The sequence below is a fragment of the Cynocephalus volans genome, chromosome 1 (assembly GCF_027409185.1).
Source record: "Cynocephalus volans isolate mCynVol1 chromosome 1, mCynVol1.pri, whole genome shotgun sequence".
In the NCBI taxonomy this organism is placed as follows: domain Eukaryota; kingdom Metazoa; phylum Chordata; class Mammalia; order Dermoptera; family Cynocephalidae; genus Cynocephalus; species Cynocephalus volans.
Genome location: NC_084460.1, coordinates 295,360,215 through 295,378,740, shown reverse-complemented (window position 1 = coordinate 295,378,740; position 18,526 = coordinate 295,360,215). Strand labels below are relative to the sequence as shown.

At 41.2% G+C, this 18,526-nt stretch overlaps 1 protein-coding gene and 1 pseudogene across 9 annotated transcripts in view; one reads left to right on the top strand and one right to left on the bottom strand.

Annotated features, from left to right (window-relative positions):
* USP40 (ubiquitin specific peptidase 40) overlaps positions 1–18,526 on the top strand; it is an 87,467-nt gene that overhangs the window by 64,470 nt on the left and 4,471 nt on the right. For 6 of the 9 annotated variants that reach the window (XM_063095423.1, XM_063095432.1, XM_063095448.1 and 3 more), the window contains 7 exons: positions 106–180; positions 3,981–4,107; positions 6,127–6,221; positions 7,570–7,688; positions 8,782–8,847; positions 12,592–12,802; positions 12,936–13,031. In XM_063095423.1, coding sequence (XP_062951493.1) covers positions 106–180; positions 3,981–4,107; positions 6,127–6,221; positions 7,570–7,688; positions 8,782–8,847; positions 12,592–12,802; positions 12,936–13,031 — 789 coding nt within the window. Of the gene's footprint in view, positions 1–105; positions 181–3,980; positions 4,108–6,126; positions 6,222–6,318; positions 6,359–7,569; positions 7,689–8,781; positions 8,848–12,591; positions 12,803–12,935; positions 13,032–16,987; positions 17,128–18,526 lie in introns of those variants that run through there. The other 3 variants (XM_063095440.1, XM_063095458.1, XR_010023424.1) reach the window with 3 other exon arrangements.
* Positions 1,737–2,193, bottom strand: LOC134390744 (small ribosomal subunit protein uS15-like; annotated as a pseudogene).

Here is an 18,526-nt window from a genome sequence, read left to right as displayed (position 1 = left end):
TTTCTTGAAAAGGTAATAGAGGCATAGGGTTAAAAAAAAGATCCAATTGTCTGTTTGTTCCTTTCAGAAGTCATAAGTGACAAAAAAGAATTTCTCTTTTCCCAGGATGCAACACTGAAAGAGCTTATGATATGTTCTGGAGATACGTTGCTTGTAATTGAAGGAAAACTTCCTCCCCCGGTAAGATTTTGCTTCTGAATAGACATTTTGTAAGTAATAGTTACTGTTTTCTGATTACAAAGATGATATATTTTCATTGTGGGAAAATGGGGAAATATAATCATAAAGACAATAGAGAACTTTCCCACAATCCTACAAATCAGATATATTTCCTCCCTACAGATATTTTTAAACAAAATTAAAAGCAATTGCATGTAAAATTTTATTTCCTACTTTTCATATCTAATATTTTAACCTGATCATAACATCCAAAAACAATCATCATATCCAAGGTAATGATTTACTATAGTTTAACTCACCTATGTCCCCATTGTTGGAAATTTAGCTTATTTTAATTTTTTCTTATAAATATAAATCTTTAAGATAGTTCTAAAAGTGGAATTACTAACTCAAAAGGTATGAACTTTAAAGACTTGTTGCTATATATTGCCAAACTGTTTTTCTAACAAGTCATACCAAATTTACAATCCTATCAGCAGTATATGAGAGGGCTCATTTCACTGTGCTTCCATAAACATTGCATATTACTACTTTTTAAGCCAATATTTGTTTTTTTCAAATGCAGACACATGTAAAGATGAAAAAAAAAATGGCCCCAAAATTTTAGTACTTAGATAACCATTTGCTTTTGATTAGAAAATTTAGACAGCACAAAAGGCTGTTAAAAATGAAAAGTGGAAGTCACGTCCACATCGTTCTCTTCAGTGAGAGCCACGATTGGTTTATTTTTCCTTTAATATTTTTCCAAAAAAACATTATGCATATTTGTTTGCTGAATGTAAATGTGCATATCCTTTTTAAAGTTTCCATAATAGGGATAATATTCTCTATATTGTTTTACACCTATTGTTTTGTCATTGTTTTTTCTTGGTTTTTGTTTCCTTAGTTTATTTTGGAGATCTCCTCATATCTGCACATACAGACCTACCTTATTCTTTTTCATAAATTTGTAGAATCCTACTGTATTTTGTACTATGATTTTTAATGATCTTTAAAGTTAATTTTGGATTAGGTAATACTCATGATACAAAATTTCAAGTGTATAAAAAGAGGGGCCAGGAAAAGTAAGTGTCCCTCCTCCTCTCCCCACTCCCAGCCTCCCTGTGTCCTCTCCCCACAGCAGCCCGTTTCCTCTTTTCCTTCCAGAGGTATGTTCTTTTTAATATACACATGCAGTCACTCAAGTATGTGTGCATATATATATACATATCATATACATACACATATGTCTATATATTCCTTTTTATTTGCACAAAAAATTATATGCTAGACATCCTGTACTTGGCTTTTTTCATTAATATTTTATCTCCAATATATGCTATATCAGTACATATAAATCTATCTCATTATATTTAATGGCTACATAATATTCCACTATTTAGAGATACCATAATTTAACAACCCAGTCTCTTTTCAAAGAATATTTAGGTTGTTTCCAGTCTTTTGTTGATACAAGTTACACATTAAAAAAATACCATATATGTGGCATTTTGCATACACACACTTACACACATACATTTTTTTTTTTAAAGAATGATTTTACTGCTTGAGTAAATTTATGCAACCAATGCAGAGGCTGTAGATGACTCATATTTCCAACTCGGGGGGAGGATTTGCTTGGTCTTACAATATCAAGCCAGTGGGTGAATTTGGCTCTCAATAAGAATTACATGGAATTTAGCATCCTTATCCTTTCTGTTTCTCTCAAGATGCTTTCAAGCAGCAACAGCTTTCTTAATTAAATGGTAGAGAGATTCTCAGGAAGATCAGGAGGAAATCCTTTGGACTTAAGGATTGTCAAGATTTTACTCCTTGTTACAAAGCATACTTGTGCAAAACCATGTGAGTTCCTTAGGATCACACTGATTTGTGAGGGAGTCAGGCCCTTCTTAGCAAGATTATAAATCTGCTCCTTCACATCATCAGATGTCAATCTCAGCTGGTGGGGACACTGCGGCGATAGGGCAGAGCCGACTGGGACAGGCCCTTCTCTGGAGCATGCACATAACGCATGATAGCAGAGGTCAGGTGTCGGGGTGCTCTCTCAGTCATCCAGGCCCGGGCTCCGGATTTCCCTGGCCGTGGCCACTGAGTGATCCCCGGCAGATTCCCTATCCCCCCCAGGCAGGACCAGATGAGTTGCCCTCTGCCGGGTAAGCCGAAGAAGGATCCCCGAAGGTGGGTGAGTGCACCGCCTGCCTATTCAGCCCTCAAAGGAACACTCAGACGCGGCAGGGGTTCCGTCAAGCAGTTCTGTTTATTGTCTTTTAAGCACTTGTATTTATATCTAAGCAAGCGGGGATTTCCACACTGAGAGCCAGTCACATGTGCATGCGCCTTACTTTCTTATGCTTAGCCTACTGATCATGCACTGATCACGAGCGCAGAAAAGCACAACTACCAGTACAAATTTTTGCGGAACTAAAAGTGACACTCCCCCTTTGCTTCCTCTAGGCGCCGTCTTGTGTGGGCCATGCGGGTGGGGAACTTAAACAGCCACCATTTGGTGTGGCCTCCTTTCACCCTAGCAATTGCTATAGCAAGTGGAGCGGTTGCAGCCCAACAATCAGGCAGCAAAAAAAAAAAAAAAAAAAAAACCACCATTTTGCATATATTTGAGTATATTTACAGAATAAATTCCTAGAAGTGAAATTCTTCAGTCAAAAGTTATGGCCTGCCATAATGTAACCACTCTTCTAAAAGAGGGACCTTAAGGTTGGTTCATGGTTTTTGCTACCGTATACAATTTGCAACAAATATCCTTGCATATGTGGCTTTCTGTGCATGCTCTAATATATTAAAAGGAAGATTCCTAAACATAGAATGGTTGAGTTAAATGACTGAGGCATTTTACATTTTGACAGATGTGGCCAAATTACTCTCCAAAATCTTTGCAGCACTTTGTATTCCTGTCACCAATTTACAAAACTTCAGGTTTACCTATATTTTCATCAACATAGAATATTATTAGACTTTCTGGTTTTGACAAACTGCTAGGTGAAAAAAATGGAATTTTGTTGTTATTTTTATTTATTTAATTGAATGGAAGTTGAACGTTTGTTCATCTTCACCAGTTTGATAAACAGAAAAATATGAGGGTATTTCAAAAAGTTCATGGAAGGGTTCATATGATCTTTTAATTCTGTTTTTTCATGAACTTTTTGAAGTACCTCTACTCTAATATGTGTTTCTTGGAATATATATATTTTAAAATGTTTTCCATGGTTATTTTTTACATTCTCATCTTCTATAATTGGGAATTGAGCACTGTAACATCATCTTTGATCTTTTAATAAATCTATTAAAGTTCTTTACTAACAAAAAAAGAGGTAGGAAGAACTAGCTAAATTGGTAAAATTGAACTAACTAAAGGGTATGTCTAAGGCAATGGGCTTATTTTATGTAGTTTATATACAGGAATCCAACAGATCAATAGGTTGTTGCATCTGTATAATAATTGGAATCCGCTGTAACTGGTGCACTCTGCCAGGGGATCTCTTACAGTGCCTGGAAATATTGGGGTAGTGTACTCTGGCAAATATTTTGTTATTTTGTTTATGCTTCTCATTTATTTTATCTACTAAGATACTTCTCAGCAAAGAACATTTAGTCTCGGTCATCCCAAAGTCTGATTTTTACAATTTTAAAATTTTGCATATAAAAACAATAAACAAGTGTAATTTATGGCAGTTAATAAATCTGAAAAGAAAAATAATAAATTCAACAACATTTTATGCCATTAAGACATTTCCATCTTTGGAAGTGAAAGTGGAAATTTTCTTAATCTTTGTACATCACAGGGTTTCCTGAAGGTGCCTATCTGGTGGTACCAGCCTTGGGGTCCCTCAGAACACTGGAAGAGTCATCAGGACCAGACCAACTGTATGCCTTCCCAAGACAGGGTATGGAGAGCTGCTTCTACTCAAGGTGAGGACCAAATGGAAATGCAGCAGCCAGAATGTCACAAAGAAAAGTGAAATGACTGCTTCTGCTTTGAGAGTCCATTGAAATATTTACTTTAAAAATGTAAGGTTGAAAATCAGAACCTATTTATTCTATAATAAATCATTCCATAATCATAACACCATCCTATTTTCATACAGTGCTTTGTAACCTCTGGAAAGCACTATATATCTTATTGTTATCTTTATTGTTATCTCAATAATTTTATAGTTTTTCAAAGACCTTTTATGTTTCATCTCCCAGGACCCTCAGGACAATAGCAGCCCCATTTATTATCATGTCCCAGGATATTGAGACTTCAGCCAATTCCAGTGGCCTCGCTGCAGCCCACAGGGGCAGAGAGCAGGGCTGGAATCCACATCCTCCACATTTCTTGGTCTTTCTGCATCTCCCACCCAAACCCCCAAGAACTGCTTCTAGAGCATGTGACATCATCTCACTCACTTCTGAGAAGAAATACAGAGCACAAACATGCAGTAACTCAAAATTCCATATGCACATCATAATGAGTGGAAGTCACTAGCAGTGAATTGAATTACCTTTGTGCAAATTGGTTATAAAGAAAATACAATTCAATCTCTTTTGGAACCGTAGATAAGGAGAATATATTTTTAGTAGTGTCTACTGTTTAGGTATATTTTTTCCTTTTACTCATGGATTACTTATTTAGCTTTCTTAGTACTGAAGTATTATATCATATATTCATATGTCTTTTTATCTTTTTTTTTTTTTCCTTTGGCAGCTGGCCGGTACAAACCCTGGACTTTGGTGTTATGAGCAACACTCTAAGCAACTAAGCTAACTAGCCAGCCCTCTTTTTATCTTTTAAACCTCAGTAATGAAATTGATGTAATGAAATTCATATAAATGAGTCTAATTCTTATCTCCTTATTTTTTGAAGTTAAGTTTCCTTGTATAGAGTAATAAAAATATGTTGAATCAGCTATGAAATGGGCATAAAGTTATTTTTTAGTTGGGTTACATTTGTTCATGTGAACATTCTAAAAATGCTTTGGTGATGAAATAATAATTATATATAGAATTGGATGGATGTTTAATCAGTGTGTTTCTCCATGAAACCAAAGAAAAAAGTTTATTTTTTGGTAATGCTTTTATATCACAGCAAATGGAAAATATGTTTCATTCTTTAGAATGTCCTAAAATTGTCCTTCGGGTTGTGCCAGCCTATAGTTTCCTTAACATGCAAGACAAACCACTCATGAAGAGGGCTGTTCACTTAATTTACTTATAATCTATCTATAACTTCTTATGTACTAGCAGTGCGCTCAGCAATAAACCAAGACATTTAATTAAAGCAAAAATATTCTGAATTTAAAATTTGGTTACCGGCTTTTATATTCAGAGTTTTTGATGAGACAGCATTTTATTTTTCCCTTTTTCTAAACAAACGTGGACAGGCCCTTCTTATTGTCAAGATTTCCTTCATTCAGTAAACATTTACTGGGCATTTACTCTGTGTCACCCACCACACCAGGTACTGGGGCAACAACACGACACATAGCTACCCCTCCCGAACACCCTGCTCTTTTGAGGCAGATGTAACTCATGCGTGCACAGAAGACAGACATAAGAGTGACAAGCCGGGATAAGTGTTATGAGGAAAAGCAGGGAGCTAATATTGAGAATGTGGGCAGAGTCTTCTTTGAGGAAGAAAGGAATGTGGAAAAGAACATTCTAGGTGCCAGACAGCACAAGAGTACTGCTCCTCCTAGGATTCAGCCCACTTGCTCCCTGGCTGCTCACACACCAGGCAGCGCTTCCTCACCTTGGAGGTCACAAGGGAGCCAATTCCAGAGATTCAGTGGCTCTTGAATGGAATTTTAATAAACCTATTACAATATCAAAACATATTACAATATCAAATAAACCTATTATGACAGCAAAACATGGCAGTGTACTTCAGAAAAATGAAATAAATAAGTTTAAGGTTCCTTCCAAACATCCAGCTCTGTCCTTTTGAAGGTGCTCCTGGAAACGTGCCCGTGGAAGTTTCTCTCCTCTACTTGGGAGATGTGGAAATCTCAGAAGATGCCGCTCTCGTGGATCTGAAGTCTCAGGTCAGACTTCTTCCCGCAGTATACCTTAGTGGTGATACGTGGCTTCTTCTAGTGAGATATTAATATATTCTTCTATTTCCTTTTCCCTCAATTACAGTCTGTTCTGATATGGCATTTGTTATATGCCATGTTCAGTGGTGAGTACCCGGCAGGCAGCACACGCCTGTGGCTCAGACAGCTCCTGGCGTTGGTTTCTGCAGTCGCCCCGTGGCTCTCACGTACCCCTACTCTGACAGGCATGCTGTGCTTTTGTTTGAATCTATCTTCAGTGACTTGCGGCTTATGTTCATTTTTATTTTTTAGGGAAACATGGTTTCTTGAAACATTTGTAAAGCATTCACTTTACCCCTTTATTTACGTTGTTTTCAAGCCATTGTGATCCATATGTTAAATGTTGTTAGTGAAAAGCTGTGTTACCGGTTTCCCAGGAGGTCAGAATATCAGCTTCTATGTTAGAGTGCTACAGTAGATAATGTTAATGCATAAGAAAACCACACAGTAACAGAGAAGGAGTGTTTCGTCCAAATGGGAAGGCTGCAATTAAGTACAACACAGAATGTTGAAGATGCTTCTTAGTATGGTTGGACTGAAATGAACCTCTCTTCTTTCCCTTAAAGGAAAAAATATGGGGTATATATATGACCAGCAGTCCTTGGTGTTTGGCTTTTGTGTGTCCTTGGTGTATGAAATTTTTTTCCTCAAAAAAAGCAAATGGCCTTATTCTTATGAGAAAAAGTGGGAAGATACTTTTTTTTTCTTATATTAGGTTGAAAGATTTAAAAAATCGCTGTTTGAGGGTCAAAAATGAATGAACATTGGCAACTTTATATGCTTCAACCTAAATGTAAATAGGTGCTTACCGTTACCTACTTCTACAGAATTCAAAAGCAGTTTGGGAATACCAGCTGGATTCAAAGACATTGACGTATTACACAAAGTTAGCTCACTGGCAGAGAAGAGCTGTATTAGCTCTGCTGACAGCTGAAGATGCAGCCCAGGCTTTTTCTAGAGCGGACTCTGCTCTGGTGAATTACATTTACACAGAAATTAATTCTAAAGTTTCCTTTTTAAAAACGTGATGAAAAAGGAGCTTTTAGCTCCTTTAAAAGTAGCAAACTCACTTATTTCTCAAGCTGACTTCAGTGGAGAGGAATATGAAACTTACTCAGGATTAATTTCGTTTAAGAGAGGGATGGATACTCCTTTGATTTTTCTGAATAGATTGTATCATTACTTGAGATACTCCTTCCCTCAGATGTCATTGTGTAGTACTTCATTTTTTTTTTCTAAAGCATTATGTTTTTAAGAGTGCTTTTTAAAACCATTGGAGAAATGTTTCTTTTTCTAGGCCATGACCTTGCCCCTTTTCCCGGAGTTCGCTGCTCCGTCCCCAGCCTTCCTCAGAGCCTGGACAGTGGAGAGCCGGCGCCCGGGCAGGCTTCTGCGGACCGACCGGCAGCCGCTCAAGTACGTTTCTCGCCGGACGCTCAGCAGGCCCTCTGCTGACACTGCGGTGCCAGGAACTGAGATGGCTGGACGGAGAAGTCGCATAGTAACAGAGAGCCCATTCCCAGTCACTCCACACTTTTTATCATAAACCAAACTCTAGGACAACATCAGCTTTCCATATTAATATAAATGTAGCTTTGTGTATTTTTTGCTGTGCTCCAGAGGCTGTGACATTATCATAACTTAGAAGTATTCGGAGTGAAGTCGAAGTTAGGGATGAGCTGTTTCTCAATCAGGGAGTGTTAGATTCAGCTGATTCTCCTCTTGAATTTAAAGAGTGTGTGTGCAATGGAATACTACTCAGCTATAAAAACGAATGAAATACTGCCATTTGCAACAACATGGATGGACCTTGAGAGAATTATATTAAGTGAAACGAGTCAGGCACAGAAAGAGAAATACCACATGTTCTCACTTATTGGTGGGAGCTAAAAATTAATATATAAATTCACACACACACACACACAAAAAAAAAAACAGGGTGGGGAGAAGATATAACAACCACAATTACTTGAAGTTGATACGACAAGCAAACAGAGGGGACATTGTTGGGGGGGAGGGAGGAGAGGGAGGAGGGGGGGAGGTTTTGGTGATGGGGCCACAATAATCAGCCAAAATGTATATCGACAAAATAAAAGTTAAAAAAAATAAAAATAAAAAATAAAGAGTGTGTGTGGACCATTAGGTTTAGTTTGTTAGTTTCCTTTGCACAAAGCAGCCCTGAGGGCTTCTTTCACATTAGTCCTGATTACCACCCCAAAAGTGACTGCCATGAGAATCTAAACCATGGCCAAACAGAGGGAAATTTCTTTGGCAGTTGGCCATTTTCACAGATCCAAACCTACGTTTAGTAAGAAATGACCCAAGTTATCTAAATAATCATCACAGCAAGTTTTCTAGTTTCTCCCCTTTTTTGAAAGTTTAAGTGTTCTTATACAGTATTCAGAAAATGATGCTTTGCTTAAGAAAAAAGCTTCAAGTTGGCAAAAATAGTATTCAAATATTAAATGATAATTTCACTTAATACTATTTTGTTTCACTTCTTTTTCAGGGAGTATAAACTAGGACGGAGAAATGAGATCTGCTTAGAGCCCCTTCGGAAAGAGGAAAACTTGGGGTAAGAAATTCTACTGCACATGTAAAGTTACACATATCATATTGGGAAGTATGTCTCTTTAAAAATGTAACAATAGCATAGTATTTTTTTTTTCTGCTTCTAAGGAATCTAGCAAGTTAAAACAGATTGTGTTCTACAGATATGTTTGTATGACTGGTATCTAGAATCTGAAACTTATTCTCCCACAAGAAAAGGGAGTATTAATTTTTCAATAACCTCCAAGTGCATATCGACCCATAGTTATCTGAAGTGTCAGCAAGATGCTCGTCTGCAGGTCTCATCAGTGCGCCGGATCATCTGTTGTCATGCACTTGTCGCTCTGCCCCTGTTACCAGCTTTCTTCATCCTAATGTCTTTTTTTAAAAAAATTTTTATTGAATCAAAATTGATTATACATATTTTAGGGGTTCAACACTGAGATATGTTGATCAAATCAATATTACTAGCATATGTATTGTTACAAATCATAATTATTCTTTATGCCCCTCGTCTAATCCCTCCCCATCCCCCTTTCCCTCCCCCCCCAATCACCCTAGATTTCTTCTAACCCTCTGAAAGAATAATGGTTACTCTGTTGATTTGCTGCCCAAAAGATCTGTCCAATGCTGAGAAGTGTGATCAGGTCCCCCAATATTATCATAGAGCAGATGTCTCTTCCATCACTATGGAATGGGCTCTGTGGAGAGAAACATCCTCCTCCTTTCTTTATCTCTGCTGGTGACTCTCCTTGTGTCAACTCACTCCAGTACCTGGCAGACCATTTGCATGGTGGTTGTGGCATCTAGCCGCCTTCATGGCAGCCATGGTTATCATGGTGGCTGTGGTGGGCCACGCACATGGAGGAGATGTTTTTGGCCTGCTCCTTGGTGCTGGTGGTGTGCCTGGTTGTGGGTGGGGGGGTCTGGTACCCGTCTCCAATCCTTGGGTACCCTGGTGGTTCCTGAGGCACTGGTGGTGTGCCTGGGCGGGAACTAATTTTTTGTCCTTTGCTTATTTCTAAAATGGGGGAATGTCCTGTGGGAACCAGTAGTTGAGCTGTGTGGTTGAGCTAAATTGCTGCTTTGCTGCTCTTTCCCTAGGGAAGACTTTTTGTGTAGCTCAGGGTTTAATGGTTGACCTTACATGTACTTCCAGCTCTCCAGTGACCTCTTGCACCAGGATTGTGTAGAAACTCTGATCTGGGCCTGAGTCTTTTCATCAAACAGCACCTCATGCAATTCTGCATTCCTGACCAGTCTCCTCTGAGTGGTCCTGTGCTGATTGGGGGGCAGATTGGCTGTCCTTGCTGTGTCCCAGTGTTCCCCTGGTGGGCCCATTCTCCCACTGCCTGTACTCCAACACTTCCCATGGGACAGGCTGCATGCCAAGTCCCTTGCGATGACTCACCGGCCTCTGAGTGGCTCCCCTTTTTCAGCTGTTGTGGCTCCTTGCTCCTGCATGGGTCCATGGGAACCCTGTTAGTGGTCTTGCTGTCCTGGGCCACCAAAGTCCTCTTCTCCCCTTCTGCCTCCAGGGAACTCCATCCAAAGGGCATGGCTGTGGCTTCTGCCAGCTCCTGCTCCATGTGCTCAGCAGCTCCAGCCTTAAAGCGGCTGTGGCCGAAACGCTGAGAATTTTTTCTTTCTCTCATTGTGGCTTCTCCCCGTTCATGAACTCTGCAGGTCTCTCCTCCTCTTATAATGTTACATTTTTATAGTTGTAAATTCATTCATTTGTGGGAGAGAGTGACACTGGGGACCGTCTATTCTGCCTTCTTGACCAGAACTTCATCCTAATAGCCTAATGTCAGCTGACACACTACATTGACTACGTGTTGTTATCTGTCCCCCTACTAGAATAGAAGCCTCATGAGAGCACCTAGAATACTGCCTGTTTCATAGTCAAAAACTATTTATCAAATAAGGAAGCACCCAAGAAACTGTCTACCATCAAACCATCCTGTTCTTTTGTCACTATGGGAAAGTCTTTTATGAGACCTTTTTGTAAATATCACCAAATATTAAGATTCCTCTATCTGACCTGATGAAGATCCTTGTCACCGGTGTATTCTGTGAGAAAGCACCCTTCAACCATGTCTAACCTTCATTTAATCCCAGTGCACTTACAAACCTGCACTCTTAATACAAATAGTATGACCAGGAATAGTTTCCTAGAGGGGAATTCCTGGATCAAATGGTATGGATGTTTTAAACCTCTAAAATCAATTGTTAAATTCCTTTCCAGGTAAGTTACACCAACTTGTGTTCCCATAAGCAGACTTTGTGAGTATTTACTTCTTCTTACCCTCCAGCCAACACTGAATAATTTTACTGTTTAGATGTTTCCTAAATTGATAAATGAAAAATGGTCATCTTATTCTCATTTGCTCTGGTCCTTTGATGGCTAGTAAGGTAGAGCATTTTTTCAAAGGCTTATAAACCATTAGTATTTTGTGAGTGTGTGAATGAGCAGTTAAAGAAAAAGTCTGATGCAACTGTGGGAGCTCTTTGTGTAGGAGCGACGTTGCCCCTTTCACACGTGTCGTGAGGAGGGCCCTTTTGAGGGACAGCAGTGCACTTCCTTAGACCCCTGCCCACTCGGCTCTTCTGTCCTTGGCTGACCTCCAGGGCACTTTCACTGTTCTCGGGGAGGCCTCTCATCCCTCCTCTTCACCCAGCCCCTGCTACCTGCTGGGCACCTCCAGCATCTGTGCCGCAGCCCCTCTCTGCTTGGCTGCAACAGCAGGTCCCCACTGTGTGCACTGCCCAGCAGCGCCTCGCCTGCAGCCCCTTACTGTCAGCATTCTCCTGGGCTCTCTTCCTCCAGCTCCCCCTCCTCCTGTGGTATCACCCTTTCATTTGGTAAAAATGTCAATATAACAGAAATACAACATTTAAAATCATTCATTGTCTCACCAGAAAACACAGTAATTTTCATTTCCCCTTTTCTTTGTTTTTTTTATTTTGTTTGTTGGCAGCTGTCCGGTACAGGGATCCGAATCATCTCCTCCTTGCTACCATCCAGTTCTTATCTGTGGTCTTTCCTTCGTGCCCTGTAGCGATCTACACACCTAACCTGTTCTCCCACCTTTCTGAAGGGGTCTCTTTCTTCTCCTCCAAGGCCTAAGTTTTCTGGTCTCTTTCTTCTCCTCCTTCCTGCTAAGTTTTCTGGTGCTCTCGCAGCTGCAGCCATAGTCTGTCACCACCTTTGTGTCTCTAGCCCCAGCTCTAAGTCCTCAGTGCCTTCACCCTGGCCACCCACAGCAACTCAAATCTGTAGCACCTAAAATCAAGTGCATAACTGTCTGCCTCAACCAGCCTTTTCCTGCCAGCTTTCTGGGTCCAGTCGCACAGCCAGCAGTTCCCAGGAGCCACCGTGGCTGGGAACCTCAGTGAGGTTGGGCCCCTCTGAGCCCTTCCCTGCCCGGCGCACATCCCGCCTGGGCTGCTTCCACTCCGCCTCTGGTCCGCTTTCCTTCCTTCCCCCGCTGAGGAAGACTCCTCCGCCTTCAGCCCTGCCGCTGCCTCTCCAGGGCCCTCTGCTGTGGACTTAGAGCAGGATCTTCACTTCCAGTCTTCATCAGGATTCAGGGAGACTGGAGTGGAGGATAATGGTTTCTCACTAGCATTCAGGATTTAGGGAAAATCTCTCCTTATAAAAACCAGGAAAGTCGAGGGGAAGCTTTGCCCTTCATGCCCCTACAGTTACCATGTGCTTTTCATTTCGTGTGTTTGAAATCTGGCTTCTGATTTTTTTCTGGTGCAGCCCCCAGGACATGCTGCTGAGGACACAGATGCGCATCCCCGGCACGCGGGCCTATGTCCCGGCCATGGACTTGGTGTGGGACACCGCCCGAGGCTGGACTGCTGGCTCCCTGCGGCAGCGAGTTGCCGACTTCTGTTCTCTTCCGGTGGAGAAAACTGAAATTGCCAAATACTTTCCTGAAAAGTTCGAGTGGCTTCCAATATCTAGCTGGGTAAAGTTGTGGGGGCTTTCTCAGAGAAATGGGGCATACTGGCATGGTAACTAGGCTAGCTACAACTTTTCACGGTGATAGGAAACTGAGTAAGAATTTGAGGTTGCATTTGATTTGTATGATTTTCCTGTAGAACCAGCAAATTACCAAGAGGAAAAAGAAGAAAAAGCAAGATAATTTACAAGGTGCACCTTATTACTTGAAAGATGGAGATACTATTGGTATTAAGGTAAGTTGTTTAACAGCAGATTTACCACCTTGTCAAGACATGAGGATCAGATGATTTTATAAAGAAGTTTTATCCTATCTTTAAGACACAAATAATCCCATTTTATACAAATTGTTTCAGAGAATGGATAAAAAAGAGGGAAAGCTAGACAACTCATTGTATGAGGCCACTAGAACTCAGTATCAAAACTGACAAGGACAGAAAAAGAAATTTTAAGTCAATTTCACTTATCATCATAAATGTCAAATTCTAAATAAAATGCTAGCAAGTCAAACCCAGCAAGTGTGTTTTACAAGAACATTACTATGTGACAACAAAGTGGGTTTATCCGAGGAATGCAAGGATGACAGTGTCAGGAATACATTACGTAATACCCTGTACTGTCAGGTTAAAGAAGAGCAATCGTATGGTTAGTCCAACAGATGCCGAAAAAACATAGGATAAAATGTAATAATAAAAATCCAATGTTTGTTCATGATTTTCTTAAAAAAAGAACTTAAAGCAAACTAGGAATAGAAGGCAATGTACTCACCCTAACACATGTACCTCCCCAAACCTACAGCAGCACACAGAGTGAAAACTCAAAAACCATTTCCATTAAAGTCAGACCCTAAATAAGGGTTCTGTTGATCACCACTTCTATTCAACACTGTACTAAACAACAGGGCAAAGGTAATATGTCCTCCCTCACCCCAAAGAAAAGTAAATAAAGAAACACTGAAGCAAAGAAATTTTTAAAGGAAAATATAAAACTGTTCTTATAACAGTCAAGAGACTGTACAGGTAAACCTTTAGATCTAATAAGAGAGTTGAAAAGTTCCAAGATCAATATATGTAAAACTACAAGGTACCTAGGAAGACATCCAACAAAAGATTTATATAACCTTTCTGGAGAATATTACAAAAATATCATTGAGCAGTATTAAAGAAAGCTTCAGTTCGATACAAAGCCATATCCTGTGCTTGGAAGGGAAGCCTCATGATAGTAAAGCTATCCGTTCTTCCTAAATCAATAAATTCAGAATAATTCCAGTGGAAAACCAATGTAGAGGAGATTAGATAAAATAAATAGAATAAATTCATATGCAAGAGCAAAGAACCAGGGAGCTAAGATATTTTTAAAGAAGAGCAAGACCAGGGTCCTTGCCTTAGAAGACTGTACAGTTTACAGGCAGGTCTAGGCAAACAGGCAAATGGATAAGGTAGAAGCTCCAAACCAGAATCACACATATAAGGAAACCTGACAGATATTTGAAGCAACATTAAAAATGGATTATTCAATAAATGGTGCTGGGAGAATTATTTGTATAGGAAAATTGTATTCATAATTTTGATTTAATTTTCATAAAGAGGGGTCCCAGATTTTTGTGAGCTTCAGGCCCCACAAAAACTGTATCCACCTTTGCTCACACCAACTACAATTGTCAGTTTCAGTTGAAGTCTTAAATGTGAAAAGCAGTCATTTTCAACCTTTAGAAGAAAAGATAAAAGAAAATCTTTATGACTTCAGGTTAAGAAGGATTTCTTAAAATAAGAAACAAGAAGCACAAACCATAAAGAAAAGGATTGATAAATTTGGCAACATTAAAAGTAAAAACTTTTTTCGTCAAAGGAAACCATAAAAGAGTGAAAAGATAGCCACAGACAGGTGGAAGATGTATGCAATGATATAACTAACAAGGGAAGTTATCCAGAACATATATCATACTTTTACAAATCAGTTACAAAAAGATAACCCATAGAGGAGAAATGGGCAAAGGTTGTCACCCAGCAGTTCACAGAAGAGAACTGAATAGCCAGTAAGCACATGAAGAGGTCATCAGCTTCCCAGGTCATCAGGGTGCTGCAGGACCCAGCAGTGAGCCGCTGCTTCTAGCAAGGCTGTCCCAACTCCCACACACCACCAGCAGGACATCGAGTTGGTACAGCTACTCTGGAGAGCAGTTTGGCAATGTTTAGTACAGTAAAAGATGCCCATGTGATACAACCAAGTAATTCCACTCCTGGACATGTATCCTAGAACTAGCACATATGCGTGAGGAGATGTGCAGAAATGTTCACTGAAGCCCTACGTGTGATGGCGTAAAGTGGAAAGAACTTAAATGACCTGCGGAAAGGGGATAGATAAAATGAAAAAAAAAAGGTATTGATACAGTGGTATGATACATAGCAGTTAAAACGAATAAACCAGAGCCACATATGTCAACATGAAGATACATCTAGATAATTAATGTTAAAAAACAAAATGAACAAAATGAAGTCACTGAATGATACTACAAAATGATCATTTATATAAAGTATTCCTGAGGGTTATGTCCCTGGTAGTAACAGAATAAAAGTGAAGATGGGAGCAATAACACTAAACTCAGTGTAGTTGCTACCTCTACGGCGGGGGGTGAGGGGACATCAACAGAATCCATTAAATATTTTCCTTTAAAAATAAAAATGAAGCAAATATGGTAAAAGGGTAATACTACTAATAGCGAAATTTTACTGATCGTTTTCTTATGTGCCAAGCACTATCCATGGATACGTTTAATTCATTTAATCCTCAAGACAGCCCTGGGAAGTTGGTGGCATTTTAAGATAAAGAAGGTGAGGCCCAGGGGAGTTACACAGCTTGTTCAAGGTACACAGCTCATGTGCCCGTGGATTTGAGCCCAGGCATGTTCTGACACCTGTCCCCAGAGAACATGGGTGTCTGTCCCATTATCTCTGTGTTTTCTCTTTTTTTGTAATGTTTCACAAATTTTTTTTTTTTTAAGATGACCGGTAAAGGGATCTTAACCCTTGACTTGGTGGTGTCAGCACCACACTCAGCCAGTGAGCCAACCGGCCATCCCTATATGGGATCCGAACCCATGGCCTTGGTGTTATCAGCACCGCACTCTCCTGAGTGAGCCACGGGCCGGCTGCATTGTTTCAGTTTTTTAAAAGTATATCATGCACAACTTGTTGGAACAGAAATTATATAACATTTGTTTATCATGTCAGTTTCCTCACCCGAAGGGTGCACTGATGGGCAGCCCAAAGCCTCCTGCAGAGCTCCAGCTGCTATCAGAGTCATTGAAGGCTGTAAATACCATGTGTAACTAAAACTTACTCTCCCACGTGCACACATAAGAATATGGCCAGTAACCTGGGGAACTTTTAACCGGGACCTGGCAAACCCCCAGAATTGTCTTTTTCCTGAGATGTTTTCCTTCCTAGGTGTGTATTTTGATGAGTCAACGCTCACTGAGGCATCCTCCCTCTGGGCAGCTGAGGGGAGAGGCTAACATTTATCATAAATAATGTTTGTAGCATATATAAAACTAACTAAGTACTGGGGAGAACACATGGTCACTGGGTAGAATTTATTGAGCGTGCTGTATCTGTAAATCCCTGCAGGACACAGTCCACGCCTTTCAGAAGCTCACAATTTAACTAGAGAAATGCGGAGAGGTGAGAACAGTTTGACAGTACTTAGAAAACAAACAGCTGTGTTTCTAGCACTGCGGTTAGAGATCGGTCATGATCGAGGTGGATGATTTCTGTGCCTTATGTTCTTAACTTACATCCTTTTTAAAGCCCTTTTTGTTGGGCTTTCTCCCAGTAGGAGCATTTGTAGTTGAAGGCAAAGGTCAGATGACTGAAAATCAATTTCCCTCGAAGCTCTTCCTGCCATCCAAGTTTATTTTCATCAAGCACTAGAATGTTTTTGGGGTTTTCTCAGGGTAGCTGGCCAGTACAGATAGAATGTTTTTTATCAGTTATTAATCTAGTTTTTATAAATGTGAATACTTCCATTTGTCAATTTAGGTACTTTTTAAAGCATCTCTCTCTCTCTCTCTTTAAATCTTTTTTTGGCTGCTGGCCAGTACGGGGATCTGAACTGTTGACCTTGGTGTTCCAAGGCTGGGTTTTAACCAACTGAGCTAACTGGCCAGTCCTAAACACCTCTCTTTTAAATGTAGGCTAAAAAGATGTCTGAAAACATTGCTCATTATTTTGAAATATAGAATCTGCTGGTTGATGACGATGATGATTTCAGTACAATCAGAGATGACGCTGGGAAAGAAAAACAGAAACAGCTCGCTCTGGGGAAGAAGAAAAGGTAATTATTAGGACCTACGCTTGTGTGCTCGAAACTTCCAGAGGTTCTGACTTTTTCTTACTCCTGCTGAGAACTACTGATTACGGCTTGGAACTCCCCTTACATACAACTGCATTGCAAAGAAATGCCCACATTCTCCATCTTCCTTAGGTTGCGCCTTGTAGAGCTTTTTGTGGCACATGTGGAGATAATGTGGCCCCCAGAGTCATCATGAGGAGGCCTGCAGCAGTGCCCCGGGCCACATCCTGCTCGCTTCCCTGGACACCCTCGCCTGCTTCCTGGGCCTTTTCCTTCACACCCAGCACCCTCTAAGATCTGCAGTGCTCCTGGGCAGGCCTCCGTTCCAGGCCTCCCACTCTTCTCTCCCGGGTGGGTCCGAGGGCCTGGCTGCTCCTGCAGCATGACACTGGCGTCCTCAGCCAAATTCTCTGTGCTGCTCAGCCCCGCCCAGCCCTGTCCCACAGGGTCCCCCATCCCCTCTGGCTGCCAAGGCGCTATTCTCTCCTCTCACCTCCAGCTGCCCTTGCAGTCTCTGTGGGGGCTCCTTTCCCTGCCCGTCCATCAGATGCTGGCACCTGCCTGCTCTTGCCCCACCACACACTCCGCCCGAGTCACCTTGCCTTGGGGAGCTCACTCTGTTTCCTCTCGGGGTGAGCCATAAATCTCTGCACATGGCCTCTGGGCAGTGCACACCTGCCAAAATCTACTGGAACATTCTGCAGTAACTTCAGACTCCACAGGCGTGAAGTTCAGTTCACTCTGCTCAACCCAACTCAGCCCCAGGAGTCCCACCAGCCTGGCCCACACGTCACCTCCACACAGGCCACTCCAAAGGCCCCTGGGGCACCTACCTTCCTCTTCTCACCACTTCTGGTTTCAGTAACTCTCACACTATCCTCAGTCAGCCTTTCCTCGTGCTCTGCTTCTGCCTTGGCTGATTTTGTCTTTTCTTACCCACATCACTGCAGCAGCTTTAATGATCTACACCTGATCTGGCCCCTGATCACCTAATCTCCCTCTCCCTGCCCTTCAGCATCTTGGGTACCCATGTGCCAGGCATTGCCTGCCCTCTGCCATCAGGACCGTCTGCCTGGTGGGGGAAGAGAGGTCTGAGGTGGCGGCGGCAGGGCAGGCAGGGCCTGGCCATGCAGGTCTTCGTGGCCCTGGCAAGAGTGTAGAATTCAAGTGTGGCTACAGGCCCTTGGACAGTTTGAAGTGGGAGAGACATCGTGTGCTGGACACTTTTAAATGATCACTTCGGCTGCTCTGAGGGGAATGAATTCTAGGGGATAAAAGTAGAACCAGGGAGACTAGTAAAGAGAATGGCACACTAATTCAGTGAAGAGGACAGTGGCTTAGACTGGGTGCTGGTAGTAAGGACGGAAAGATCTAGAATGTG